At 56.0% G+C, this 27,997-nt stretch overlaps 1 protein-coding gene and 1 long non-coding RNA gene across 7 annotated transcripts in view; one reads left to right on the top strand and one right to left on the bottom strand.

Moving 5' to 3' along the window:
- Positions 1 to 67: 67 nt before the first annotated feature.
- Positions 68 to 27,957, top strand: ZFHX2 (zinc finger homeobox 2). Of its 5 annotated transcripts, none has more exons than XM_043920436.1 (11): positions 68 to 450; positions 12,562 to 12,643; positions 14,976 to 17,068; positions 17,261 to 17,778; positions 18,383 to 18,629; positions 20,070 to 20,144; positions 20,562 to 20,620; positions 22,133 to 22,333; positions 22,685 to 22,811; positions 23,211 to 26,678; positions 26,897 to 27,908. In XM_043920436.1, the coding sequence occupies exons 3-11, from the start codon at positions 15,025 to 15,027 to the stop codon at positions 27,868 to 27,870; spliced, it is 7,713 nt and encodes a 2,570-aa protein (XP_043776371.1). In that variant the 5' UTR covers positions 68 to 450; positions 12,562 to 12,643; positions 14,976 to 15,024; the 3' UTR covers positions 27,871 to 27,908. The 5 variants fall into 5 exon arrangements, with proteins under 5 accessions (XP_043776371.1, XP_043776372.1, XP_043776369.1 ...); XM_043920437.1 differs by lacking the exon at positions 12,562 to 12,643 and adding an exon at positions 8,065 to 8,141; XM_043920434.1 differs by lacking the exon at positions 12,562 to 12,643 and having other exon boundaries at positions 26,897 to 27,957.
- Positions 6,000 to 27,997, bottom strand: part of LOC122705201 — a 30,866-nt gene continuing 8,868 nt past the window's right edge. For both annotated transcript variants that reach the window (XR_006344059.1, XR_006344058.1), the window contains one exon: positions 6,000 to 6,162. This is a non-coding gene — a long non-coding RNA (uncharacterized LOC122705201). The remainder of the gene's footprint in view (positions 6,163 to 27,997) is intronic.

The raw sequence follows: 27,997 nt of genomic DNA, 5'->3' as shown, positions 1-27,997 counted from the left end.
GTGGGGCCGCCCCGGGCGCCTGGGTATTGATTATTCCATTGTGTGGGACGCCTCGGCTCCAGCCACTGAATGAGGCGGAGGAGTGAGGGCGAGGAGGAGGAGGAGGAGGAGGAGGAGGGCGAGAAGGAGGAGGAGGAGGAGGCAGGGAGCGAGCGAGTGCCCAGGGTGAATCAATGGAAACCCCCTCACGAAGCCGGGAAAACACTTCAGCCGCAGCCAAATAGCATTGATTATTTTCCTTCACTTCCCTCACCGCCGTGAATTTATTTATTTATTTTTTCCATCTCCGTCCCCGACGCCCCGGAGTGAGCGCTGGAGGGAGGGAGGAGGAGGGGAAAAAAAGGAATCAACACATCGGAGAAGTCCCTTCCAAGAGCCACCCCCTCCCCTCCCCGCCTCGCGCTGCTCGGCGGCCGCGGTTCGACTCCCGTCCCTGCTTCCAGCTGAGGTGTAAGTGCATCGATTTCCGATGCTGCTGGGTTGGTTGGTTTTTTTTTTTTTTTTTTCCTCTCCCTCTCGTCTTCCCTTCCTTGCTCTTCGGAAGCTTGAGACTGAGGGGAGAGGAGGCGCTCGGAGACTGCCGCTGGAGGGCACGGAGAGGGACCAAAGGGGACTGGGGGAGGGGACCCAGACGGACAGACGGTCAGACCGAGAGCCTGAGGAGAAGGAGGGACAGGGTTGTGGGAGGGAAGGAGCGGGCCTACGAGAGGGCGAAGAGAGAGAGGCCGGGGTGGAGGCAGAGGCGGGGAACCGAAAGGCATCGAAGCTGGACTAGGAGCCTGCCGGACGGGCGGAGGGTAACGAGAGGCTAGACGGGTCGCGCCGAGCAGCTCGGGGAGCGGGGATCCCGGAGGGAAGAGGAGGCCGGGTGACTGTGGGGGCTCGGAGCTGTCAGTCTGGAGGGGCCTGGGTCTCGGCGGCCCCCCGCCGGCCTCAGGACGGGCGAGGAACGGCGGCTAGCAGGCGGGCTGACGGATGAGCGAGCTCGCCACGGGTGGGAGGGTGGGAGGGGAGGTGGACACCCTTAATCTTTGATTTTTAGGTTTTGCCTGAAGTTGAGTTGTTTGTTGCTTTTTGGTTTTTGAAAGGTGCGACTAGTAGGTGAGGGGAGGCCACCGCTCCTTTTCAAGGTGAAGTGTGCCTCTCCTGGCCCACCATCTCTCCATCTGCTCTTGTCTGTCCCTCTCTCTGAATAGCTCTGTCGTTGAGCCCTTGACCATGCTGGGCCTGTTGCCCTGCAGATCTCTGTCCATGTGTCCCTACGTCTGGATTTTGCCATTCTCATTCATTCTCCCCACCCATCCACCTCTGGGTCTGGGTCTGTCTGTGTGTCACTGTCTCCGGATGTGACTTCCTATCCGGGCGATCCTCTCGCTGTGTATTCTTGTCACTATGTGTCACACCTTGGCTGCCTAACTGGTCTACCCATCTAGGACTCCTTCAGGGTCTGAATGGATATCTCTGGCCTTTTCAGGCTGCCTTGGAGTTTGCTTATCAGTCATGATTGATGATTGTGGTAGTCACTGGCGAGGGGCCTGGAAGAGTGGAAGGATAGGTGTATCTCCCCCAAGGATTCAAGTGCCCTTTCCGCATAGCCAGGACGGCCTGTCTTCCACTTTCACCCCGGGAACTTTGGAACTTCCCAGCATTGTTAACTGTCCCCTTTGCCGTGTGCCTGTATCCCCCATCAGGACCTCACCACTGGTCTCCTGCGTGTCCCCTGCCTCTCCAGGAGCTTCCCACCACATATCTCTTCATCACTGACTCGATTTTCCTCCCTTCCCTCCCTTTACCATTATATATTTTTTTCATTTCCCCGTTTGTGTCACCCCCTTTTTTCCCCATCCGCATCTCCCATGATCTCCTTTGCCTATTCTTCACCTTTGTTCCTGTAATCTGCCCTCTTCCTCCCTTTTCTCTTTGGTCACCCTAAGTTTCTTGTATTTCTTACCCTCTCACTGAGCATTTTAACTGCAGCAGCAGAAGATACCAGGGAGCAAAGAGGCTGGGAGAGTAGGGGAGTATGGTTTGTGAAGGCACATAAACAGGCCAAGAAATCAATTTAATGGGCTTCCAGGGGCATATAACCCCTTCATCGGTCAGAGTCATTATGTTTCATTCACTGTCAAGTTTGATTTTGTAAGGGGACATTCTCTGGGACTCAGAGCTCCACCCTGCTTGGTTGCCTCTTATCCTTCAGTTCATTCTAGACCCTGGTGGCTTTTTCTCTACTTTTTAATTTGTCTTCTTCTTGGGTCCTTGATCTTATCATATTTGGATTCATTGTGCTTCTTCAGGAGGCAGTTTTCATCCATGTGACAGAAGCTATCTTATGCAAAGGGCCAGGTTCATTCAGCCTAAAGAATGGGAAAGGTGGATAAACAGTGGGAGAGTTTACCTTAAAACAAGCTCCTCATTGTTTTTCCAGACTTCAGGGGCTTGAAGAGGAGGAGGTAGATATGGGCAGAAGATGGAAGATTTCACAGGTGGACAGCGACAGAAAGGAAGAGGAGAGAGATAAATGCACAGGGTAGAGAAATGCATGATGTGAGGAACACGCAAAGGAAGAGAAGAAAATTCATGTAGAATGGGGGCAGGGGAGGAATCAAGGGGTGATTCATGAAAAATTGGGAGAATGAAACAAAATATGAGTTAATAATGATACAGAAGGTGACAGGGAGAGAAAGGATAGACTATTTCTCAAGAGGAAGGTCAACAGAAAAAGCAATATGAAATGAATAAATACAGTGTTAAGATGGGGGAAGGGAGGAACTGAAGAATAAGATGAGGTGGGAAAAGAGCATGGTACAAAGAAGGGGAATGGAAGGCAAAAAGAGGATTGCTGAAGCAGATCAGAGCAGCACAGAGCTTGGTAGGGGAAGAGGAGAGGATGAGGTATCAAAGGAAACAAATGCCTCTGGTGTGAGGACACAGCATGATGGATGCAAAGAGAGCACCGCAGGAGGGGCAATTTGGAAAAAAGAGCAGAAATACCATTGGGCGAATCCCCAAAAGAGAGAGGTGCCAAAGGAGAGGAGAGGAAACGCAGAGATATCTGGTGAAGAGGAGAGATTTGGCTCATTCCGTTGGCCAAATCCCTCAGTAACCTACTGGAGGCCTCTGCATTTCATTCCCAAGCCAGGGCAACATGAGCAAAGAGATTAAAAAAAACTAGAAATTCCCATTTACTTTAACTGATAGGAACTGGAATCTTTCTAGCCCCTGAGCACCAAAGACCTACAGCCTCTGATGTCATAAATTGCTGGTGTTGCCTTGGCAACCTGACAGGGTTCCTCCCTCCATGATGTCAGAGCAGCGGGTGTTACCTTAAGACCCACAGAGGAACAACTTGCGGCTTTGCTGAGGAGCTGTACACATATTGGCCAGGGCCAGAGTCAAATCTGTAGGATTCCTAGGTTGGTAGCTTGACCTTGCCTCCCTGCAGCTATTCTTAGCTCTAAATGAAATCTTGTTTGTGGACACCTGAGGTTCACTAGAGCCTACAGGAGCAAGAGGAAAGGATCTCAGGAGACAGGGGCATTGAGGACGGGATGGTAGGACTGAAAAACAGGCAAAGAAGGAAGAGCGTGGAAACTGGCAGTTACAGAATGTGAAAGAAGGGCTTTGTAAGCAGGAAGGAGAGTTACTAAAAATGTAAGATGAAGCTCGCTTTGGGCTTTGGGTTTAGGAATGGACACGAAGCTGGAAATGCAGATTAGAGGGGATAGGAGCCCTGTGAGAGCTGTGTGAAGCAGGAATACAGAAAAAGGAAGGATCTTGAATGGAACTTGGCTGTGAAGGTAAAAGAGGGGTGGGGGACTCTGAGAGAAGCTGTCAATGAGAGACCCAAGGTTAGTCCTGATGACGATAGGAGCAGGCACTGCCTGTGTCTAGTTTCTGATTGTTTTCTAGCACCTAGCACGATGTCTGTCACACAGGGGATGCTTAATATCTATTGATCAAGACGGTGAATAAATAAAAGGAGGCTAAGGAAGCGGAGCCCACCTTCCTTTCAGCCCAGCTCTCAGGCCTAAGTCTGCATAAATGGGTGAGTTGAGAAAGCAGACACTGGAGGAAAGGACTGGAGGGCAGTTACCAGAAGTGCCTGTGAAACCTGAGGCGGACAGAGGAGACACTGGGTGAGGGGCACACTCAGAGGCATCCAGGGCTGATTCTAGGTGCTGATCTGGGGAGCCTGCAGAGATCATGGGAGAAAACATGAATGAACAGTCTTAGGAGCCCAAGAGGAAGATATGGAGGAGGCTAGAGAAAGGAGGTGGTTTCCAGAAAGGTTAAGAGTTGTTTCTAAAGACAGAGTTGGAGATTTGAATTGGAAGTAGCATCCTTACCCCACCCCATTCCCAGTCATGAGACTACAATGGAATCTGCCATATGTAAATACATAAATACACACGCATGCATGCGCACAAACATGCCAGCCACAGAATTCATAAATCAACACAGACCCAAAATCGTGTCCAAATCTAGGCAATGACAGGGAAGTCAGCATTGGCCAAGTGGGCCAAAAGGCAGAAAGAGGCACAGACTTAGATGTAAGAAGCCCTGTGAAGGATGGCCTTGACGTCTGACTATGCATTGCCTTGTTGGAGTCTAGAGGTTTAGAGTAAAACAGGAGATGGCAGGAGATGCACAGCTCATCACAACACTGAGATCTGTGAGCAGGCTGCTGAACACAGAAGCCATAGCGGGAAAGGATGCACCCAATCAGGAATTATAACTTAACCTGTGCCTGTGGTGAAGAGTCAAAAATGCCCTGAATGGATCAAAGGAATCCAGGAAAGAAGCCCTGGAAGAGAGGTCGCAAGCTGGGAGCCCTGAGGGAGAGTCTGTCTATAATAAGAATGGCCAGGGCAGCTGGAGAAGGGTCTGGCGGGCGGGGGCCTTCAGCGAGGACTGTGGCGGCTGGATGCACTGTCAGCCGCTGCCATGGACTTGGGCAGCTCATATTTTGCAGCAGGCGACAGGCTGTCGACACGGCGGTCCTTTACCTCACCGTTAGAAACTCATTTCATTGATTTTTCCATCTTTCTTCTCTGGCTTCTCAGTCATCCCACCACTCACTTTTCCAGAGCCCCTTGCCTCTCTGTGGAAAGCTCCAGGGGACTGCCTGCCCACGCCTTCCCCACCCTAGGCCAGTGAGATAGCGTGAAGGATTAGAGGTGCCGTTCAGCACCCTGAGGTAATCCCACTGGCTCTCACTGCTCCCCTCTAATAAGCACATGTGCAGACCAGGGCCTCTGTGTCCAGCTGTCTCGGGTACCCAGCTAAGGGGTTGACAGGGCCGAGATCCACCTGTTCTCCTGTCACCAAGCTGTACATACTTGGAAGAAGACACCTTTTCCTAATCCCTCCAAAGACAGCATGGCATCCCCTCAAAATATCTCTTTCAAAGTCAAATGAGAGAATAGGAGCTGTCTCTGTATTGGGGCAGGAATACGTGATTACGCTGAAGCCAAGGGTCCAGGTTGGGAATCACAGCAGGGCCACCCACTGGAACAGTGCTGGCACTGGGGCCTGAGCAATTAGAAGGCATAAGTAGCACGTGGTTTCTGCAGAGAGAAGAGGGCATTCGTATGCAGTGTCTGGTCCTGTGTAGCGTTTTGAAGTGCACAGTTGGAAGGGCAGGGGTGGGTGAAGAAATGTTTACTTCATGTGTAGACATTTCCGCCCGTGCCTCCTCCAGTCACAGCCAACTACCTTCAGTTTCTCCCTTTGGGGCTGGGATTGGGCTAAAGGTCAAGAGTCAATTGTCAGTCATTTGGCTTCTCAGTGGAGGAGGGCAGAGGGTGGGAGGGGAGTGTTAGACTGTGTTTCCCTGAGGAACTGATGGGGCTAACACCATTTTTCCTCAGATTTTTCATTCCGTTTTGTCGGTTGACACCCTCCCACCCCCCACCCCAAAGCCCTCTGGCCCATTCTCTTTCTCTGGTCTTGGTAAGGTGGTTTCTCTGGGACCCAGTGTGTCTTGAGTCTCTGAGTCTGGCTTCTGCTGCTTGCCTTGATTCAGGTGCCTGTCATCCCCCATCAGTTGTCTTCCTTTCAATCCAGCCATTTCCACCTTCTCTATCACTTTTCTTGCTTGTACCACAGCCGCCTCCTTCCTCCCATCCCCAGCGTCACCAGGCTATGTGGTCTTCAAACCTAGAGATAAATCCCAGTGCTTTAGGGACAGGAGTGTGCTTGAGGTTAGGAAAAGGGAAGGCTGAGGAAGGCTTAGACAGGGAGGCAGGGCAGGGAAGAGTGGGAAAAGGGGAAACCGGCAGAACAGGACCAGAAAGGTATAAAAACCATGTGACCTGGAGCCGGGAGAGCCGGAGGGAAGGCCACAATTTAAATGAAAAAGGAAGGAGGGCGGTAGGCTGAGGCTGCGAGGACTGAGAAACGGAAGAGAAAAACCCGGAGCCTGACCCCCTGCAGAGAAATGAAGGCCGAGAGGAGGAGGGAGGCCGAGTGGCTGTGGGAGAGGCGTAAGGCGGAAAAGGCAGGCGGCCGGCTCGGCCTCCGCCTCAGTCCTGAGTTCAAGCCGTGCCGGCTTTGACCCTTGTGGGAGGAACTGAAGTGGCAAATTAACGACGATAATGAAGTCACTGCTCCTTGTTTGTCTTTGCTGGTTTCCCCTTGAGATTTGTCCTTTGGCCAGACGGGGCACCGTGGGGGAGGGGAGGGCCAGCAGCGGGGGAGGGGAGCGGAGAAGGGGACGGGAGATGGAGACGCAGCGGACAGACAGACCGGCGGAGCAGAGGGAGGGGTAAAGGAAGCCAGGAACGGAGGCGAGGAGGGCAGGGGAGAGAAGCGCGGAAAGATGGGAAGGGAAAGAACAATGGGGAAAGGGAGAGGGACGCCTGGAAGGAGGAGCAGAGGCCCCGGAGGGAGAGGAGCAGTGGCAAGGGGAAATGGCGAGCCGGAGGGGAAGAACGTGGCCGGGGCTGTGGGAGCTGCAGCTGGCGGGGCTGGGGGCGGGGCCTCATCTCCATCTCTAATGGCTGTGAAATGAGGTTAGCTCCATTAGAGGCGGTGAGAGTGTAACGGGATCACACTCATTAGGGCTGGGCCATCCCAGTAATTACCACCACCCCAAACACGCCCGCGCCAGCCGGGCCACCGCGCGCAAACAGGCACGCGGCAGCACACCCAGACAGGACACCCCCACCTTTGAACGGGAAACCCAGGGCCCCCGGGGGGGGTTGTTAACCGAGAGCCTGGGGAGCCCCTGCGCTAACCCCGAAGAGGTGCCCGGACAGGGCTATAGCCAGGCCCTCAGCCACACATAAGATCAGAAAGCAGTAAACACACACACACCCCAACTCAGGGAATTAGATAGGTGGATGAGCAATTATGGTTCCCATTTATTGATCACATACAAAGTGCCAGTCTCAATAATGATCATCTCAATGGGCACAACTCTATAAGGAACTATTTCCCATTCTATTTATGAAGAAACAAGCTTTAAGCAACCCACCCTGAGGACATTTACAGCATAGGGAACAGAACTAGAATTTGATTCCAGACAATACCATACTGTTTTTCTTTTTTTTTTTTCCTTAAGTTCATATACTGTTATGAATACACATGTGTAGACTTTCAGAATTTATCACAAATCTGTGGTAGCTATCTCCATTTCACCTCCAGTAGCCAGACAGACAGAGACATGCACCCAGAATGGCCCGGGCCCCCGTGCAGACAGCAGTGTGAATGGCACTTCCCGGAGGTGCACAAACCTGCAGCCTGTTGTGGCCCATCTTACTGTAACAACCAGGAGAATGCCATGACAAGCTCAAGGAAGCGTGTGACAGCACTATGCTCAAGGCAACAGACACAAGGGCAGAGCAGCACACTCAGACTCAAAGATCTCATTCAAAAGACTTAACCAGCCCAAGCTTAGAAGCTAACAAATTAACTTGAGAGCAGGGTGCTGGAGTCAGGCTACCTGAGGCCAGTCTCGACTCTTATTTTCCAAGTAAGAGGCCTTGAAAATTACATAACCCATCTAAGTCTGCTGCCATGTTTGTAAGTGGGAATGACTAGCTGTATCTATTTTATCAGATTGTAGTGGCGGATTAGGTGATGCGATGCTTCCAGAGGGCTCAGCACAGTGCCTGACACGTGATAAACATTTAAAGGTATTATTATTTTTTGTTGTTTTAGCAGTATTTAAATAGACATTACCATCACAAGGATTCATGCAGAATCAAAGAACGAGAAGGATTTTGTATACACAGCCACTTACAATGGTATCCTTCCAAATAATTCTAGAAGAATTGCATGTAATTCTTTTCAAGCTCAGGGAGATCAAAGATCTTCCACAGAGGTCCCCCATGCCAGGATCAGACAGGATCCGAATCTGAATTCAAGGGTAGAGCCCCCTGTTCTCTCACTGTGGAGTGCTGATACAGAAGAGTTCAGAGCTGACTTGGTGCGGTTATCTAAACCTGGATCTCTCCAGTGCACCTGAAGATCACACAGCTCCTCACTGCTGTCCTAACACTTGCAGGATCATTGAGGGAGACACATTGGCAAGAGGCTCCTGTTCTCTCTGGGACATCCTCAACTCCAGCAGCCGGCATGCTGCGGCACATCTCAGGAAAGTGACACAAATGTGCATGGATGTCCCTCTCCGCTTGTGGTTTTAATCTGTAGCTTCCCTTTTAGCCCGGTCTCCTCCCTCCCTCCCTCATCTTCTCAGCCTCTCCTTTCTCCTCACACCCCACCCAGTTCCCTTCTGCCCACCTTCAGCATCTTGCTCCATCCTTCTCAAAGGGGACAGGCCCCTGCCCAATATGATGCCAAAGCTGTGAGGTCTTGAGGAGACTCGGATTGCAGTATTTACCTGTGCAGATCAAGACCCAACTCCCTGCCCCTTCCCTACCTCTCCCTCCCTTTTCCCTCCCTCCTCTTCTCTGCCTTGGCTGTCCCTTTCTTCACTCTCTGATATTCCTTTCCCTGCCTGCCTCAATCCCTGCCTTTCTTATTTTCTCTCTTTTGGACAAAACTTCTCTTGCACAAAGTAAGAACTCCCTAAATGTTGGGGTGCCAGGGATAGATCTAAAAGAGATAGGTAGAATTAAAATGGAGGAATAGGAATACCTTTTTTTTGTTGTTTTCTTTTTAAATATAGGTGAGCTTTAGAGACAGAGGCAGTGATCATTTTAATGCAGGGAGAAGCCATAAGAGTTTTGATCCAAGTGTGAACCTGGGCAGAGCTTCCAGTCTCTGGTTTGGGATAATGGGGTGTATCTAGACCCAGCAGTCAAGAGGGCCTGTGAGAAGTGAACACTGCTGCTGGGCAGACTAGATTGAAATCCTACTCACCAAAGAATCTGCCCTCATTTAAAGGGCAGAGATGAGAGGAAAAGGCCCGGTCAAGAAGGGGCAAGGCCGAAGGAAAGCATCGGCCTAGCTGCACACACCTTGCCCAGCTCTTCGGGGAGAGGTGGGGTGGGATGGGGGGCAGTGCAGGGAGAGCCAGAGAGAAGGAAAGGAACTGACCTGATGGACATAGAATGGGCACTTTTCACATGTTACCTGCACTGGTCTTCACAAAAGCCGGGTAAGGACAGCAGTGTATGCAACTGTGTGACTCTACAGATGCACTGGAGAGGCCCAGGCTCAGCAAAGCACACGAAGCCAATTCTGAACCCTTCTTCTGTGTGAGCACTCTAAAGTGAGGGCCAGGGAGTTTCCAGGTGAGGAAACAGACTGGATAAGTAACTTACCAGGGTTGCACAGCTGGTGAGTGGGGGCAGCCAGGACTGAACCTGAGTCTGCATAAATCCTTAGCCCATGTTCTTCCACTGCCTTAGAAAAGAAATCTCATCTGGTTAGAGTTTATCTGCTGTTGGTACCAACTGATCCCCCTAATGTGGGCACACAGACTGCCATCTTCCCCTTCCCTCTGTGGCTGCCTCTTGAAAGCAACAGGTTGAAACCAAAAGGAGAGAAAGGCAGGGCAAAGTGAGTGTGGAGGGGGCAGCCTGGAGTCTGGGGTTTCAGAGAAAGGAAAGGAAAGTTCCCCAAAACGGGCTCCAAGGAAAGAGAATAGATGGAACAGTTGAAAAGTTATGCAAGTCTAGAGGGCTCCGACTGGAAATCACTGTATGCAGATTGTAAGCAAATGTGTCTGGTGCCCTCTGGCTGACTTTGCTGGGAAAGACTCTGCCCTGCCAGTGGGTCTGAAGAAAAGTAAGGAGAGGAGGCTTTGTTTTTAAAAGCCGGGGAGCTGGAAGGAGAAAGCCAGTCTATCACCCGGCAGGCCTGTCCCCTCCTCAGTGATGTGCCCTTTGTAACCACTAGGGAGCAGTCCTGTTGCTTTTCTGTTCCAGCTCTGCCTGAGATGGGAGGGGCTCCAGCCCAGGGGAGTCCTGGCCTTGCTGGGGCTCCAGCTCTAGAGGGGGTGCCCCTGGCCAGCCTGGCCCCACACCGCCTGGTGAGGGGCACACTCTTTCCTCAGGCCTCACTTCTCTGGTCCTGCCTTTGCCCTTGTCCCTTTGGCTCCTGTAATTCTCAAGACCCTGAAGCCTGCTCTGCCTACTGTGGTCTCAGAGCCCCCCTTCGCAGTTTTCCGCTTCACATCCAAGCCTTTCTGTCACTCTCATAACATCTTCTTCAGTAGCTCTCAGGTCCTACAGGCTGTACTGAAGGTCCCTGGAAGTTCCCTGGCTTCTTCCTGTTCTAAGTACAGTGTATCTGCCCCCCTGAACAGTGAGGGCATATCAAGAAGTAGGAATTCTTGTCCAGCTCTTTACAGCCCTCCTCCCGTTGAGGAATATCTGTTGAGAGATTCTCGTGATGGGGCTAGCTGCCCCACCCCGGCCCCCCGCACTGGCCGAACTTTGAAAGCAGCACTCCATCCTTCCCTTCTCACCTTGAGGAACAGCCAGGGACCGGGGTCTGCACAGAGGAAGAGAGAGGCAATACCAAAAACAACCTCTTCTGTTTCCCACAGCTTCCTCTCCATCTTCCCCTCTCTCCCCACCCTGTGAGAGAAGGAAGCATTAGGGAAGGAGATGGAATGCAGGGGCAGCAAGGGAGCTCTGGAGACTGAGGGCCATTTTGGAGCTGGAAGATTCATCTCCCGGGATGACTACACCCTCAGAACTCTCCGCCCTCCCTTGGCTCCAGGCCTGCCTCCTCCCATCCCCCTCGGTGGCAGCAGCCTTGTAATTTAAAGCTCTCTCTGTCGCCTCTAATGTGATCCTCTCGTTTTATTGACTCTCTCTGCCGTCTGTGGCGCCCCTTCACATCAATCTGTGCTCTAATCACACGGCCGCCACTGCCTGCTCTGCCTCCCCTAACCCCTCTCCTTACAGGCCCCGGCCCTCCCTTTTGACCGTACCCACCTCCACCCTACACCTGACTTGCCCTCTTCCTCCTTCCGTCCTCCACACCCAGGAATGCCAAGACCTCTGAGGGCTTGCCTTCTCCCTAACCCCACAGCTAAGATGTACCCTGAGGGAGAGGAGATGCCCTTAAGGAAAGCCTGGAACCCCAGCAGAGATGGCTGTGGTCTGAGGGAGAACAAGACTCTGGTCCTGGGGGGGGGCGGTGAGTGGGGACCCGTTATCTGGTTCCATGCTACAGTCCATGGGGTCACAAAGAGTCGACATGACTTAGAGGTGAACATCTCTAGAAGGAGGTGAAAACTGAGGTCAAGATAGGAAGGGCAAAGAAAGGGACACAGATTCAGAGAGGGGCAGAAGAAAAGATTGAGGCGGAGGAAAATGGAAGGAGGGAAAGAAGTAAAAAAAAATAATTGCTGCAGTTAAAGGTTTGTAATAAATAGTGGGTGATGGGAGAAGCACAGAGTAGAAAGGGGGAGGGGGGGCGTGGAGATGCACTGAGGCAGAGATAAATTTGCAATTGAAATTCTTTCCTGTTGAGGAGGAGGGGGAGGTGGGGAAGAGATTTGCAATTTTAAACAGCTGCAGACCTACCCTCCCTCCGCTGATCCAGGTCTCACCCACTAGCTAGCCCAAAGCTAAGCTCCTTTGGTTTCTAGCTAGGAATGAGCTGTGTCTTTTTTCTGTCCTGGGAAGTAGAAGCTTGGAGAGAGGATTTGGGGCTTAGGTCTTCGTAGCCCTCCTTTGCAGTGTGATATGAGTTGTGAGTCTGGGGCTAGGGAGAATTTGCTGATGGATGTGAGGTGGGCCAGCAGAGACACGGCACCCACCAGGTTCAGCCCTCAGCGTCTTTTGCCAGGTCTGAGTTCTTCCTAGCAGGTGAGCCCCCATTATGGGGGTGACAGTGGGATATCAGGCCCTCCAGTCCAACACATGTATGCCCCCACTTCCCCCTGCCCCCCAGGGATTCCATAGGAGGAATGCCTTTATCCCAGAACTTCAGGGCTTCTGCTTTCTGGTTATCTAAGATAACACCCCCACCCCCACCCCCAATTCCTTTACTTCCCTGTTAGTTCTCCAACCCCCCCAGCCCCCAACCCTTGGCCCAGGTGCTGATTTGCATTTTCATGAGCATGCGGAGCCAGCCCCACGCGGAGCTCCTTAATGGCTCCTACTCTGACTTCACGCCTGGCTGGTCCCCCAGGAGGAGGAGGAAAGTGGGAATGGAGGCTTCCAGGCTGACTGGGGCCAGATGGAGGACCCATTCCAAATCAAGGAATCTGAAGGTGAGGGTAAGACGTGGTCCAAGCTGGGAGAAGCCCTACCAGCCCCACCACTTCCTGGAAACACTCTGGCCTGAGCACTGAAGGTTTAATCGTTTGCTGATATTAACAAACTGAAGAGGAGTTAGGACACATGGGACACTGGGAGAAGTATGGGATGGTGAGGCATGGGAAACTGGCGAGTTAGAGGGGGGGAACCAAGATTAAAAAGATTGGGAGCAGCGTGCAGGGCTGGGTAGTTTTAATCAGCTGGAGGGAGCTCAGGAACCCTGGTTTCTAGACTTGGAGGCTCATTTTGCCAGCACTGTGTCTGAGGGCCAGTCCTGCTAGAGGGCGGAGCCCAGGCCACAGCTTTGGGGTCTCTGCGCCCCACCAGTCTTTTTCTAGTTTCAGCTTGGAACTTCGTGATAGTCAGCAGCTCATTCAGCCTCTCTTTCTTGGTTGCCTCACCCATAAAATAAGGTTGTTGTGAAGTTAAAGGAGATAATTGATTAAAGTATTTAACAGTGCGGGGACCATAGTATATGTACCTTGACTTAATATTATTACTGTTACTTTTTTTAAAATCTCTGGGGAGGAGGAGGAGGATTATCTCATACAAGCCTTTGTCTTTCAACTGGCCAAGAAGCTCCTACCTGTGACCAGAGATGGAACTGGAAGGCATCTGAGAGTAGCTTGGTGCCTGCAGGCCAGAGGAAATTCACTGTGGCCTCTGTAAGAGGATCTTGACTTAGGGAAATTACCTCTTCAGGGTGCAGAAAATCTAAGGGTCTTTTCCAGAGTTTATCTACTCATCAGATATGTATGGATATGTGGCAGGCGTCTTTCTTGGTACCAATGATAGAACAATCAATAAAGCAGAGTTTCTGCTCTCATGGAACTTAGTTTCTAGAAAGGAGAAATAAGGAAACCAGGAAATATCAGGTAGTGATAGTAGATCTCTGGAGAAAATACACCCCCCAGGCTGTGTTAGCTTCTGTAGAGAGGGGAGGCCTGTTGGAAGAGGTGCTATTTAAGCAGACATGACAAAGAGCCACTGGGCAGAGACTGGGGGAAGAGCATTGCAGGCAGAGTCAGCAGCTCTGGCCAGCCGCTAAGGTGGGAATGAACTTGCTGTGTTTGAGGAACGAAGAACGTCAGTGGGCTGGCGTTGGCCAGTCAGGTGGGGTGGAGAGTATTAAAGAGGTGCTGGAAGTAGGCAGGTGCCAGATCAAATAGGCCTTTTTGTAGATCAGGGAGTGAAGTTTGGGTTTTATTCACAGTGCAGTGAGAAATCACTGATGGGTTGTAAGCAGAATATAGTATGATTTACATTTTGAAAGGTGATTATAATGTCTGAATTTTGCTTTTAAACAATACAGGGAAAGGGGAAGTGCCTGATGATACACATGAAACAAGACTGGCCCCGAGTTAACAAGATCCTAATGTATAGCACAGGGAACTATATTCAGTATCCTATGATAAACCATAATGGAAGAGAATATAAAAAAAGAATGTATATATGTATATAGCTGAATAGCTTTGCTATACAGCAGAGATTGACTCAACATTGTAAATCAACTATACTTCAGTTAAAAAACAAAAAACAAAACAGGGACTTCCCTGGTGGTCCAGTGGCTAAGATTGTGCGCTCCTAATGCAGGGGGCCCAGCTTCGATCCCTGGTCAGGGAACTAGATCCTGCATGCAGCAGCTAAGAGCTGGTGTAGCCAAATAAATAAATTAATTAGTTTTTAAAAACCCACATTGGCCCGAGTTGGGAGACTGTTGAAGCTGGGTGATCAGTAAAAACAAAGGGATTCCTTATATTTGGTCTGTCTTTATCTATGTTTGGCATTTGTCATAATTTTGAATTACATAATTAAATGAAAGGTCATTCTGAGTGGAAGGAGAGGCTGTAGTGGAAATGGAGGCCAACGCGGAGTCTCTTGCACTAGTTCAGGAAGAGACAGCTGTGGCTTTGGCCAAGGTGGTGCTCATGGGGAGGCTGAATGGAGGACTGAGATGCTCGAGAGGTTACTGTCGAATGGCCTGCCTGTGGGTGGGGGTGAGAGGAAACTGGATCTTTAGCATAAGCAACTGGATAAATGGTGGTACCAATTTTTGAGATAGGAGAGATGGAGAGGAACAAGTTCTGGGCAGAAGTAGAGTTCTGATTTTGGACATGTTCAGTCTGAAGTCTGTTAGACACTAATGAAGCTTCAAGTTGGCAAATGGGTCCTTGAATGGTGCCGAGGGAAGAGGGTGGACCTGGAGTATATCGGGAGCATCAGCTGCCTGGCTGGGGGTCTCCCCTGCCACCTCACTGCTCTGCTCTGTCCGTGTCTCCCCCACAGGGTCCTGGCTGTCACGCTGAGATGAACCCCCAGCTCTCCTCCGTCTGCCATGGCCACCCTTAACCTGTCCTCTGTCACTGGCACCATCCCCTCCCCTGGGCATGATGCCCCGTCCCTGCCTCCGGACACCTCCTCCCCCAGCACCCCTTCTGATCCTGTCACCAAAGATGCCCCTGATGCCCCCTCCACCTCTGAGAGCATGAGGTCCTCGGAGGCAGGGGGGCAGCCCCTAGAGTCAGGCTGTGGCCTCGTCCCACCAAAGGAGATAGGGGAGCCCCAGGAGGAGCCTGGCCGTGGCGGCTTCCCACCAAAGGACCTGGGGGTGGAAGAGTACGAGGAGCTGGAGGAGGAGGAGGGAGGGCTCCCTCCCGTGGACCTAAGTGACCACTTATTCTTCGCAACTGGAGGTGAGGCCTGCCTAGTGGCCAAGCTGTTCCCGCCAGGCGACAGTGAGCTCCCATTACCAAAGGGCTTCCCCCGGGGTGAGGCAGGCGTCCAGGAAGAGTCCAGCCTGCCCCTCCTTGCCCACCTGCCCCCTGTACACCTCACTGCCCTTCACGTCCAACATGGCTTTGACCCAATCCAAGGCTTTAGCTCTTCTGACCAAATTCTGTCCCACGATACCTCAGCGCCATCTCCGGCCACCTGTGAGGGAAGGGACGGAGCCTTCTGGAGCTACCAGCTGGCTCCAAACCCACCCGGAGATCCCAAAGATGGCCCCACGGGGAGCGGGGGAGGAGACCCCAGGGCGCTCTTCTGGTTCTGCCTCCTGTGCCGCCTGGGGTTCAGCAGGCCCCAGGCCTTTGTGGGTCACACACGGTCTCACGGGGTGAAGCTAACCACTGCTCAACACCAGGGCCTGCTGGGCAACCCAGCCGTGCTCCAGGAGGGGGACGAGGCCTGCATGGCCCTGCTGAGCTTCCTGGAACCAAAACCACCTGCTCGCCCTTTAGAGAGACCCCTTGACAACAGCAGCAGCGTGAACACGGAAGCCAATGCAGCCCAGATCGAGGACGGCCCCCCTGCGGCAGAAGCCCAGGCCCCCCTCCCGCCCGTGGAAGAAGTCATGGCCCTCAGCCCACCCTCCCCCCAGACCACCCCAGCCACCTGGGACCCCAGCCCAACCCAAGCCAAAGAATCGCCAACATCGGCAGGCGGGGCGGGGCCAGATTGGTTCCCCGAGGGGCATGAGGAGGATGGCGGGCTCTGCCCCCCACTCAACCAAAGCTCACCCACCTCCAAGGAGGGGGGCACTCTCCCTGCCCGGGGGGGCTCCCCTGAAGACCCCGGCGACCCGGCCCAGCCCTATCGCTTGGCTGATGACTACAGCCTGGCCCCGGCAGCCTTCCAGGGCCTCAGCCTGTCCAGCCACATGTCTCTGCTGCACTCACGCAACTCTTGTAAGACGCTGAAGTGTCCCAAGTGCAACTGGCACTACAAGTACCAGCAGACCCTGGACGTGCACATGCGGGAGAAGCACCCTGAGAGCAACAGTCACTGCAGCTACTGTAGTGCAGGGGGTGCCCACCCCCGCCTCGCCCGGGGAGAGAGCTACAACTGCGGCTACAAGCCCTACCGCTGCGAGGTCTGCAACTATTCCACCACCACCAAGGGCAACCTCAGCATCCACATGCAGTCTGACAAGCACCTGGCCAACCTGCAGGGCTTCCAGGCCGGGCCCGGGGGCCAGGGGAGCCCCCCAGAAGCCGCGGTCCCACCCCCTGCAGGGGACAAGGAGCCCAAGACCAAGTCGTCCTGGCAGTGCAAGGTGTGCAGCTACGAGACCAACATCTCCCGCAACCTGCGCATCCACATGACCTCTGAGAAGCACCTGCAGAACGTCCTCATGCTCCACCAGGGGCTGCCGCTGGGCCTGCCGCCCGGGCTGGTGGGGCCCAGCCCCCCTCCCCAGGCGGCGGCTGCCCCTGCCACCCCCCCTGACCTCTTTCAGTACTTTGGACCGCAGGCCCTAGGGCAGCCTCAGGCTCCCTTGCCTGGCCCTGGGCTGAGGCCAGACAAACCCCTGGAAGCCCAGCTGCTTCTCAATGGCTTCCACCACCTCGGAGCACCTGCCCGCAAGTTCCCCGCACCTGGTAAGCTCCCTGGGTGCTCTCCTCTTTTCCCTTTCCCAGGGCCAGACTTGGTTCCCTGCTTTCTCCTGGGGGCCAGCACCCCCACCCTTAGGTAATGCCAGCTCCCTTGGCACCCACCCCTCCCGTTGCCACACAGCAAGCCCATCCTGCCCCATTCCTTCCCACGGTCACTAACCTGTCTCTGTTCCCTAGCCCCTGGAAGCCCTTCCCCAGACACCCACCTGCCTCAAAGTCAGCTCCTGGGAGCCTTGTCTGACGGGCTGCCCACCTCGCCGCCCCCAGACGACAGCCCGTCCCTGAAGGTGTTCCGCTGCCTGGTGTGCCAGGCCTTCAGCACAGACAGCCTGGAGCTGCTGCTCTACCACTGCAGCATGGGCCGGAGCCTCCCGGAGGCCGAGTGGAAGGAGGTGGCTGGTGACACCCACCGCTGCAAGCTCTGCTGCTACGGCACCCAGCTCAAGGCCAACTTCCAGCTCCACCTCAAGACCGACAAACATGCCCAGAAGTACCAGCTGGCAGCCCACCTGAGGGAGGGGGGCGGGGCCGTGGGCACCCCCTCCCCAGCGCCCCTGGGAGACGGGGCTCCGTATGGCTCTGTCCCCACCTTGCACCTGCGCTGCAACATCTGTGATTTTGAGTCCAACAGCAAGGAGAAGATGCAGCTGCATGCCCGGGGGGCGGCCCATGAAGAGAACAGCCAGATCTATAAGGTGAGAGTGGGGCGGCCCATGAAGAGAACAGCCAGATCTATAAGGTGAGAGTGGGGCGGAAGGTCTGGAATCGGAAGGACACTGCGCAGAGCCTGGGGGAGAGAGGGGGAAGAGGAGACTGGGACAGAGTGAGGAGATGCAGAGTGAGAAAGGGATGCAAAAACCCAGGGCAGCGGAATAGGAGAAAAAAGGCAAGGGCACAGGGTAAAAGCTATTTGGAGTCAGGTGTGGAGAAAGAGAACAAAGGATGGTGGACTCTGACCAGGTGACTCCAGTACTTTATTCAGCTTTTCTGGTGTTTGGGACTAGGCAGGAGGGTTCTTGTGTCTGCTCAGTCCATCTCGTCCCCAGAACTTCTAGAGGATAGAATCAATTCTATTCATACAGTAGGGGGGAATCCAGGATTGGTGGGAGGAAGGAAGGAAGGCGGGGGAGCAAGAGCAGTCACATTAAGGTGGCCAAAGGAAAGAAAAGAAGGGCTCAAGAGAGAGGAAGGGACGTGGGGGTGCTGCTGCTGGTCAGACTCCCCTGGGGGAAGCAAAGGAGCCCCCTGGAATCGGGGGTGTCTGTCCTGGGCCTGAGCAGCCTCTTTGCGTGCTTTCAGTTTCTGCTGGAGATGGAGGGGACCGCGACGGCGGCGGGGCCAGAACTGGGGCTGTTCCGCTGCCTGCTATGCGCCTGGGAGACGCCCTCCCGCCTCGCCGTGCTGCAGCACCTGCGGGCACCTGCCCACCGCGACGCCCAGGCCCAGCGGCGCCTGCAGCTGCTACAGAGTGGCCCCGCGGCTGATGAGGGGCTCCCGGCTCTTCAGAGCATCCTGAGCTTCAGCCATGGGCAGCCCCGGCCTCACGGTGAGGAAGAGGGGACAGGAGAGGAAGGGAAGGGCAGCCCGGGCGGGAGTGGGGGGCCCAGGAGAGAGTGGCGCAGGGACGAGAAACGGATCTGTGCACAGTCCAGAGCAAGTGGAAAGGTGCCGTGAAGGGTGCTGAAACTGGCTTTCAGGAACACTGGGACAAGAGGCTATTGGAGGAGAAGGAAGAGAAGAGCAGAGGTTTTGCAGGGTGGAGAAATAGAGCAGGCAGGGAGGGAGGTGAGAAGGAACCACCCAGTGAGTCTGAGTAGTGACCGGTGTGCTGGCAGTGCTGGGGGGAGGAGGGTGGTGGTGGCAGGAGCTGGTTCGGAAGAAGGGAGAAGAACAGAAAAACAATAGACAGCTTTGGGCTGGGCCAGGACTGGTCAGAAGGAGGTGGGAGCTGGGGGCGTGGCCCAAAGGCAGCAGGATAGGACGCTCTTGATGAGCTCCCCAGCCTCTTCCTGTCTCGGAGGAGCTCCTCAGCCCCAACGCTGGGCTTAGGGTCCTCCTTAGGCAGCTGAGGTTGTACCAGAGAGACTGGGAACAGCCTGCCAGGTACCACTGATCCAGGGAGTGCAGAAGAGCCTGAAAGGGACTATGAGACGTGGGCACAGGCGTCCGGGCTTTGTAGAGGCTGGCGGTGGGTGAGGGTGAGGGCATAGGCAGCAAGAACCAGGAACAGGCAGCATTGACTGGTGCTAATTGAATTGCCAATACGCTGGCTGGAGTTAAGTGCCGGAGGGGCCCAGATCAATAGCTAACGATTCTGGCGCAGGGCTGAGTGGAGTTAAGGAACTTTAACACTTTAATTAGGCTGCCACCGAAAATAAATTCCTACACATCTGTCAATTCTTGCTTGAGTGGTAATCTCCTCTCCCAGCCATTCCTGCCGCCTCCTACTCACCGCAGCGGCTTCCCTTTAACTTCACCTCCCCACTTCGGTGCCTCTCACTCTACCTTTCTGGGCTCCCTGCTTCCAAGATCAGTCAAGACAGGGAGCTGAGTTTGGTCTTCTTCCTGTCTACTGCTGGGCTTGTTCCCTCGTCTTTAAGTGTCGGGGCTAGACTCACAAAGATTTCTTGGGCCCTGCAGAAGGAAATGGCAATCCACTCCAGTATTCTTGCCTGGGATATCCCATGGAAAGAGGAGTCTGGCAAGCAACAGTTCAAGGGGTTGCAAAAGAATAGGCTACAACTTATCAACTAAAACAACAGTAACCAGTCCTAACACTGTAATTTTGCCCCTCATTCTCTGTATTTCTTTTCAGCAGCTCTTTTGTCTTCTCCTGCCTACTGATTTTTTTTTTTTTTCTGCCTACTGATTTATCCATCCATCTTCTCCTTCATTGCCTGGCTGCTTGTCCTGCTTCCTCTGCCCTTTTTCTTCCCTTCTGTAGTGTTTTATCCTTTTAAATTGACTCTCCCTTCATCCTACACAGGGAAGACTCCTGTCACCCTCTTAGCTGGGCCACCCACCCCTGAGAAAGATGCCCAGAATAAGACAGAACAGTTGGGTGAGTTACTTATCTGGTCCATTTCTTCCTCCATCCCTTGTCCTCCTCACCGCCCCTCCCCCCACACCCACCCCACAATTCTCATACATTCTGAGGTGCTCATGGAACCTTTCGGTAATCCAGACACCCAGCAAGGCCTCCAGTGCAGAAGGAGCTACCATGATCAGGGAGGCGGAGCCACAGAGAGCTGGGTGCTCCCGCCCTGTGGCCATCCCGCCAGCCTGGGGTCAGCCCTACTAAGCCCCACTCCCTGCATGAGTGCAGTTCTGTAGTTTCCTGCTCTTTCTCCCTTTGCCCAGGGCCCACCCTCTACCTTGCAAGCCCTGCGCTACAAATCAGACCATCTTAAGGGCCCGGGGTCTGTGAAAGGAAGAGGGAGGGCTGTCAGAATCTCTGAATCTCTCTTTTCATCTTCAGTTTCTGAAGAGGCAGAGAACAAGACTGGCCCTCCTGGAGACAGTGCCAACCAGACCACGGTCAGAACTGGGGTAACGGGGAAGAGCTGGGGGGGGCTCTGATTTTACTGAGATCTGCTCACACTGTAAAGGCTGAACTGTAGACCTTTACAGACAAGGGATTTCAGACCAAAGGTAGACTTCATTTTGTCATGCTTGTGACTCATGTCACTCTGAATACAACAATTCTGAAATTGCACCTAGGTCTGGTTACAGATGTGAGCACAGTTGACCCTGAGGGGTGGAGCACAAGGGAGATAACAAACAGGAAGCGATGGTGGGAATTTGAGGGACAGGTGACGAAATAAACTATTGAGGGGAGGGAAGACTGGAAGTAGATGGAGGGAGGGAAGAAGTAAATAAATGAAAAGAGAAAGGCAAAAATAAAGCATTAGCTGCTGCCCAGCGGTTTATTTCTGCTGGGAGCAGAAAGATGAGACGTGAAGTTCACCTTCTAGAGACCCTGGGTGCGCTGCCCTGGCACCTCCCTGGGGCAGAGGAACTGACCCATTGACCCAGGTGATCCGGACAGCAAGCTCTGCCAGTCTGGATGCCTGACCTAGGCAGGACCCAAGGGTCATTTAGGTTGACTCTGGGGGGTCCCCAGCCTCTGGTCTTGAGGTGCCACCCCCTGCCTCCCAGCTCTCCACACTGGACTGCACACAGCGTGTGTGTTATGACTGCAGACACTGCAGTAACGGCATATATCCTCGGCTCCCTTGCGTCCCGACTTCGAGATGTCCGCTCCCAGGCCTGAGTGCATTAAGCTGAGCATCTGGATACCCTTCCATTCTGGCCATTCCCTCCCTGATGTGTGGTCCTGGACCAGTGGCACTGGCAATGGGAGGAAGTGAGCCAGGAAGACAGAAATGCAGGCTGGAGGTCAGGCAGTCAGGTGACGAAGGCAAGGCGGAAGCAGAGGGGCCTCCCCGCCCCACCTTCTGGAGGTGTGGGCAGGAAGGTGCCAGCCAAGCCAGGCCAGAATTCTCCTGGGCCACTGGGGGAGCTGTCGTGTTTGTTTACATTAAAAAGGGAAGGGGAGAAAGAGGCAGGCGGAGAAAGTGGGAGCTGCTGAGACTCTGAGGGAGAATGAGGCGGCTTCTGAGCAGACAGGTAGGGAGCGCCCGCTGCTCGGAGAGGCAGAGTGGGCAGGGAGCCTGTGGGGTCCAGGAAGTGCCAGAGGGGAGGGGGGCCATTTCACAGAGGAGATACCGGCAGGGTGGGGGCAGGTAAGAAACGAAAACTGAACCAGAGGGGTAGGGACAGGGCCCTGTGTCGGCTGGAGAACTGAGCAGGCAGCTCAGGATGAGAGAGGAACCAGGATGAAGGAGACAGGAGTGGAGGGCAGGCGAGGGCAGTTCAGCCTGGGCCTTTGTTTTGTCAGAGGGAAGTGAGGGTGGAGTCAGCTTTCAGCTTTCAGGACTGGGGCTCCTCCTCCATCAGGAGTGGGGGGACCCGGCCATGTCCACAAACCCCAGGGCCCCGAGATGGTGGGTCCCCCCCATCCCTGACACCCCGCCCGTGTGCCCCCAGGTATTCTGCTGTCCATACTGCAGTTTCCTGAGCCCGGAGTCCGAGCAGGTGAGGGCTCACGCGCTCTCCCAGCACGCAATGCAGCCCACGTTCAGGTGCCCGCTATGCCAGGAGCAGCTGGTGGGCCGGCCTGCCCTGCACTTCCACCTCAGCCACCTCCACAACGTGGTGCCCGAGTGTGTGGAGAGGCTGCTGCTCGTGGTGAGTCCGGGGAGCGGGGGCCAGCAGCTGTGTGTGCTGAAGGAAGTGGCTCTGTGGGGATCTGACAGGAGTTGAGAGCTGGACGCAACCTGGGGGCTGAACCTGTCCAGCAGCCTCTGCTCACTGGTGAGGAAGCACCACTGAGGCGTGTGAGAGCTGGCTTCCACTGCAGGCACGGCTGAGGCTGTAGGACAGCGGAGGCAGCAGCCAGGCCCTCCCCCGTGGGGAAGGCAGGGATTAGATGGGAAGTCAGAGGAGCCTGGAGCTAGACTGGGCACGACCAGGTGTGGAGCCGGGGGGTCTGGAGTAGAGGGCCAGTGGGGGAAGTCACTGACCTCTCTTCCATTGCAGGCCACAACCGTAGAGATGACCTTGACGACCAAAGTGCTGCCCGGGCCTGCTCTAAGCCCTCTGGGGGATGGCCCAGAGCCCCCCTCTCCCGCACCAGAGCCTGCGCCCAGCAGAGCCCAAGCCGCAGGTAAGGATTGGATGGCAGACCTCCCAAGGGGACCTGAGTTCCGTGAACGAAGCAGATCTGAAGATAACTGAGGCAAAGACTGTGTGTGCTAAGCTCCTTCAGTCGTGTCCGACTCTCTGTGACCCCACGGACTGTAGCCCACTGGGCTCCTCTGTCCATGGGGATTCTCCACGCAAGAATACTGGAGTGGGTTGCCATGCCCTCCTCCAGAGGATCTTCCCAACCCAGGGATCTCACAGGAACCCACATCTCATGTCTCCTGCACCTGCAGGCGGGTTCTTTACCACTAGCGCCACCTGGGAAGCCCGAAGCCAGGAGGAACTACTCTAGATGTTAAGTGGGTGGGGTCTGACTCAGAAATGGTTCCCTTCTCACTGTGCCCCCTTCTCTCTCCCCTAGAAGGCCCTCACCTGACCCCAGAAGCCAGTCCCGATCCTGTTCCTGAGCCTCCCCCACCCTCAGTTGAGGCCCCAGACAAGCCCACGGGAAGCCCTGACCAGCCCCCATCTCCAGCCCAGTCTCCAGCCCCTCGTCCTGATGCCCAAGCTGAGGAAGTAGCGCCTCCACCTGCCATGGCTGAGGAGGAAGAGGGGGCTGGTGGGGAGCCCCGCCCTGCAGACCCCGCTCCGGCTGACTCTCGGCACCCTCTGACCTATCGGAAGACCACCAACTTTGCCCTGGACAAGTTCCTCGACCCTGCTCGGCCCTACAAGTGCACTGTGTGTAAGGAGTCCTTCACGCAGAAGAACATTCTCCTGGTCCATTATAACTCAGTCTCCCACCTGCACAAGATGAAGAAGGCCGCCATTGACCCCTCCTGCCCAGCACGGGAAGCTGGTTCCACGCCTGCCACCGCCGCCGCCACAGACAAGCCCTTCAAGTGCACGGTCTGCCGGGTCTCCTACAACCAGAGCTCCACCCTGGAGATCCACATGCGCTCCGTCCTGCACCAGACTCGCTCCAGGGGAGCCAAGACTGATGCCAAGGCTGAGGGGCCAGAGCGAGGCCCAGAAGAGCCCAAGGAAGGCGAGACTGAGGGGGAGGCAGGCCCTGAGAAGAAAGGCCCCGAGCCCAGCGGCTTCCTATCTGGACTGCCCTTCCTGTCCCCTCCCCCGCCTCCCTTGGACCTGCACCGATTCCCAGCCCCCCTCTTCACCCCCCCAGTCCTGCCCCCATTCCCTCTCATGCCCGAGTCACTGCTTAAGCTCCAGCAGCAGCAGCTGCTCCTGCCCTTCTACCTCCACGACCTCAAGGTAGGGCCCAAGCTAGCACTGGCTGGGCCTGCACCGCTGCTGTCCCTGCCGGCTGCCGCCCCTCCTCCCCCACCCCCGCCTCCGAACGCTGAGCTGGCTGAGCAAGAGTGGGAGCGGCCCCCTATGACAGAAGAGGGGGCTGAGGCAGGGCCCCCCTCACCCCCGCACCCAACGCCCAACGAGGCAGCCCGCACCGCAGCCAAAGCCCTTCTAGAAAACTTCGGGTTTGAGCTGGTGATCCAGTACAATGAGGGAAAGCAGGCTGTGCCCCCACCCCCGACCCCACCCCCGCCAGAGGCCCTGGGGGGCGGGGACAAGTTGGCTTGCAGGGCCTGTGGGAAACTCTTCTCCAATATGCTTATCCTCAAGACACATGAGGAACACGTGCACCGCCGCTTTCTGCCCTTTGAGGCTCTGAGCCGATATGCTGCTCAGTTTCGAAAGAGCTATGATAGCCTCTACCCACCCCCTGCAGAGTCCCCCAAACTGCCCGACGGGCCCCTGGATTCCCCTGCTCCCCAACTGGGCCCACCTTTCCTGGTCCCAGAGCCTGAGGCAGGGGGTGCCCGTCCCCCTGAGGAGCGAGGTCGGGCAGGAGGACGCTGGCCCCCAGAGGAGGATGAAAGCGCCAGAGGGAATCTTCCTCCCCTGGTGCCTGCAGGCCGCCGCTTCTCCAGAACCAAGTTCACAGAGTTTCAGACCCAAGCCCTGCAGTCTTTCTTTGAGACCAGTGCCTACCCCAAGGACGGCGAGGTGGAGCGGCTCGCAAGCCTCTTGGGCCTGGCTAGCCGCGTGGTGGTGGTGTGGTTCCAGAACGCCCGCCAGAAAGCTCGTAAAAATGCCAGCGATGGTGGGCCTGTGCCCAATGGAGGAGGCACCGGGGGAGCCTCCGGCTGCAGGCGCTGTCACGCCACCTTCTCCTGTGTTTTTGACTTGGTGCGGCACCTCAAGAAATGCTATGACGACCAGCCTGCTGACGAGGAGGAGGAAGAGGCAGAGAGAGGGGAAGAGGAGGAAGAGGTGGAGGATGACGCAGAGGAGGAACAGGGCCCGGAGCCCCCAGCAGGGCCTGAGGGCCCACCACCAGAACCCCCAGACAGGGAGGAGCTGAGCCAGGCAGAGGCCACAAAGCCAGAGGGCAAAGAGCCCGAAGGCAGAGCCCCTCCCTCGCCTTCCCCAGTCCACACCTGTGACCAATGTGCCCTGTCTTTCCCCAGCCAGGACCTCCTGACCAGCCACCGCCGGCTCCACTTCCTGCCACCCGTGCAGCCCAGCGCTGCCCCCCACCTCCTAGACCTGCCCATGCTGGTGTTTGGGGAGCGAAACCCCCTGGTGGCAGGCACTCCGCCAGTGTCAGGGCCACCCCTAAAACGGAAGCACGAGGACGGCAGCCTGTCCCCTACGGGCAGTGAAGCGGGGGTGGGTGGGGAGGGCGAGCCCCCCAGGGATAAGCGCCTGCGCACCACCATCCTGCCCGAGCAGCTGGAGATCCTGTACCGCTGGTACATGCAGGACTCCAATCCCACACGCAAGATGCTCGACTGCATCTCTGAGGAGGTGGGACTCAAGAAGCGAGTGGTGCAGGTCTGGTTCCAGAACACCAGGGCCCGGGAGCGGAAGGGCCAGTTTCGAAGCACCCCTGGGGGAGTGCCCAATCCTACAGTCAAGCCCCCTGTTACACCCAGCCCTGCACCCTTCCCCAAGTTCAACCTCTTGCTGGGCAAGGCAGATGACGGGGCTGGGAGGGAGGCCCCTAAGAGGGATGCACCTGCTCTTCCCTACCCCACGGTCACCCCGGCTGCCGGGCCCTTGCCTTTCTTGCCACCTGGGAAAGAGGCCCCCGCTCTGACACCAGAGCCACCTCTACCTCTCCCAGCTCCCCCTCCACCCTGTGAGGACGAGGGCCCAGAGGAGCCATCAAAAGCTTCTCCAGAGAGTGAGGCTTGCAGTCCATCAGCAGGGGATTTAAGTGATTCGTCAGCTTCCAGTCTGGCCGAACCTGAGTCCCCTGGGGCTGGAGGGACCAGTGGGGGCCCAGGGGGTGGGGGTGGGGTTCCAGATGGGATGGGGCAGCGGCGCTACAGGACCCAGATGAGCAGCCTGCAGCTGAAGATCATGAAAGCCTGCTATGAAGCCTACCGAACCCCAACCATGCAGGAGTGCGAGGTGCTGGGCGAGGAGATCGGGCTGCCCAAGAGAGTCATCCAGGTCTGGTTCCAGAATGCTCGCGCCAAGGAGAAGAAGGCCAAGCTCCAAGGGGCAGCAGTTGGTGGAGCTGGGGGCAGCAGTGAGGGCCCCTTGGCAGCCCAGCGCACTGACTGCCCCTACTGTGATGTCAAATATGACTTCTATGTCTCCTGCCGAGGCCATCTCTTTTCCCGCCAGCACCTGGCCAAGCTCAAGGAGGCAGTCCGAGCCCAGCTGAAGAGTGAAAGCAAGTGTTACGACTTGGCGCCAGCACCCGAGGCACCCCCGGCTCCCAAGGCTCCACCCGCCACACCTGCCTCTGTGCCCCTCGGGGCTGCCCCGGCCCTGCCTCGCCTGGCCCCGGTCCTCCTGTCTGGCCCAGCTCTGGCCCAGCCCCCATTGGGCAGCCTAGCTCCTTTCAGTTCAGGTGAGTGAGAGCTCGGGAGGAGCTGGGCTTCAGAGGGCATCTCCCTCTAATGGGGTTTTCCTTCCTGACTCCTGGGCCTCCCTGTGTTTCCTGCTGGTGCAGGAGGGAAGGGGGCATGGAGGCTAGGTGGTGGGAGGCGTGAGTGTGCAGGAGGTCATCTCCAGCAGGCAGGATGGGGGCGCCGGGAGGTGGCTGATCATCACTCTTCATCTTCCTAGGCCCTGCAGCCTCCTCAGGCCTCCTTGGCCTCGCCACTTCGGTCCTACCTGCTACCACCGTGGTCCAGACCGCTGGCCCAGGCTGCCCTTTACCTCAGAGACCAGTTCCCGACCAAACCAAGCCCTCTCCGGCAGGCACCACTGACTCTGCCCCGGGCCCACCCCCCGAACTCTCTGGGGACAAGGTCTCTGGTGAGCGAAAGCCAGTCGCAGCCCCCACCAACTCCTCCGCTGACGCCCTCAAGAACCTCAAAGCATTGAAGGCCACTGTCCCAGCCCTGTTGGGGGGCCAGTTCCTACCCTTCCCATTGCCTCCTGCTGGGGCTGCCACACCGCCAGCGGTTTTTGGCCCCCAGCTGCCGGGGGCCTACTTCCAGCAGCTCTATGGCATGAAGAAGGGGCTGTTCCCCATGAACCCGGTGATACCTCAGACCCTCATCGGACTGCTCCCCAACGCCCTCCTCCAGCCACCAACCCAAGCCCCCGAGCCCACAGCCACCGCGCCTCCGAAGCCACCCGAACTGCCTGCTCCCAGGGAGGGGGAGGCTGGGGAGGCCGACGAGTTGCTGACGGGCAGCCCTGGCATCTCCACCGTGGATGTGACCCACCGCTACCTGTGCCGCCAGTGCAAGATGGCGTTTGACGGGGAGGCGCCGGCCACTGCTCACCAGAGATCCTTCTGCTTCTTTGGGCGGGGCTCTGGGGGCTCCGTGCCCCCGCCGCTGCGGGTGCCCGTCTGTACCTACCACTGCCTGGCATGTGAGGTGCTGCTGAGTGGGCGAGAGGCCCTAGCCTCGCACCTGCGCTCCTCGGCCCACAGGCGCAAGGCGGCCCCGCCACCGGGGGCCCCACCCGGCACGGCCAGCAACGCTGCCGCCACGGCTGCAGTGGCTTTTGCCAAAGAGGAAGCAAGATTACCTCACACGGACTCCAACCCCAAAACGACTACTACCTCTACACTTCTAGCTTTATAAACAGATAAACCAAGATGTGGGGGAAGGGAGGGCCTTAGGTCTCCCCTTGCTCCAAGGGGTGTGTGGGGAGCGCAAATCCTTCCCCCCGGCCCCGCCCACCTCACGGGAACCTCAGTTCCCACCCTCC

The sequence above is a fragment of the Cervus elaphus genome, chromosome 12, assembly GCF_910594005.1.
Source record: "Cervus elaphus chromosome 12, mCerEla1.1, whole genome shotgun sequence".
Taxonomy (NCBI): Eukaryota; Metazoa; Chordata; class Mammalia; order Artiodactyla; family Cervidae; genus Cervus; species Cervus elaphus.
This window is presented reverse-complemented; position numbering and strand designations above follow the sequence as displayed.

Bases quoted from the DNA above. Each gene is read 5' to 3' on its own strand.
- ZFHX2 (XM_043920434.1), top strand. From the start codon at position 15,025: ATGGCCACCCTTAACCTGTCCTCTGTCACTGGCACCATCCCCTCCCCT. The intron at 17,069-17,260 runs GTAAGCTCCCTG...TCTGTTCCCTAG, and splicing joins CCGCAAGTTCCCCGCACCTG to CCCCTGGAAGCCCTTCCCCA. The intron at 17,779-18,382 runs GTGAGAGTGGGG...GCGTGCTTTCAG, and splicing joins AGAACAGCCAGATCTATAAG to TTTCTGCTGGAGATGGAGGG.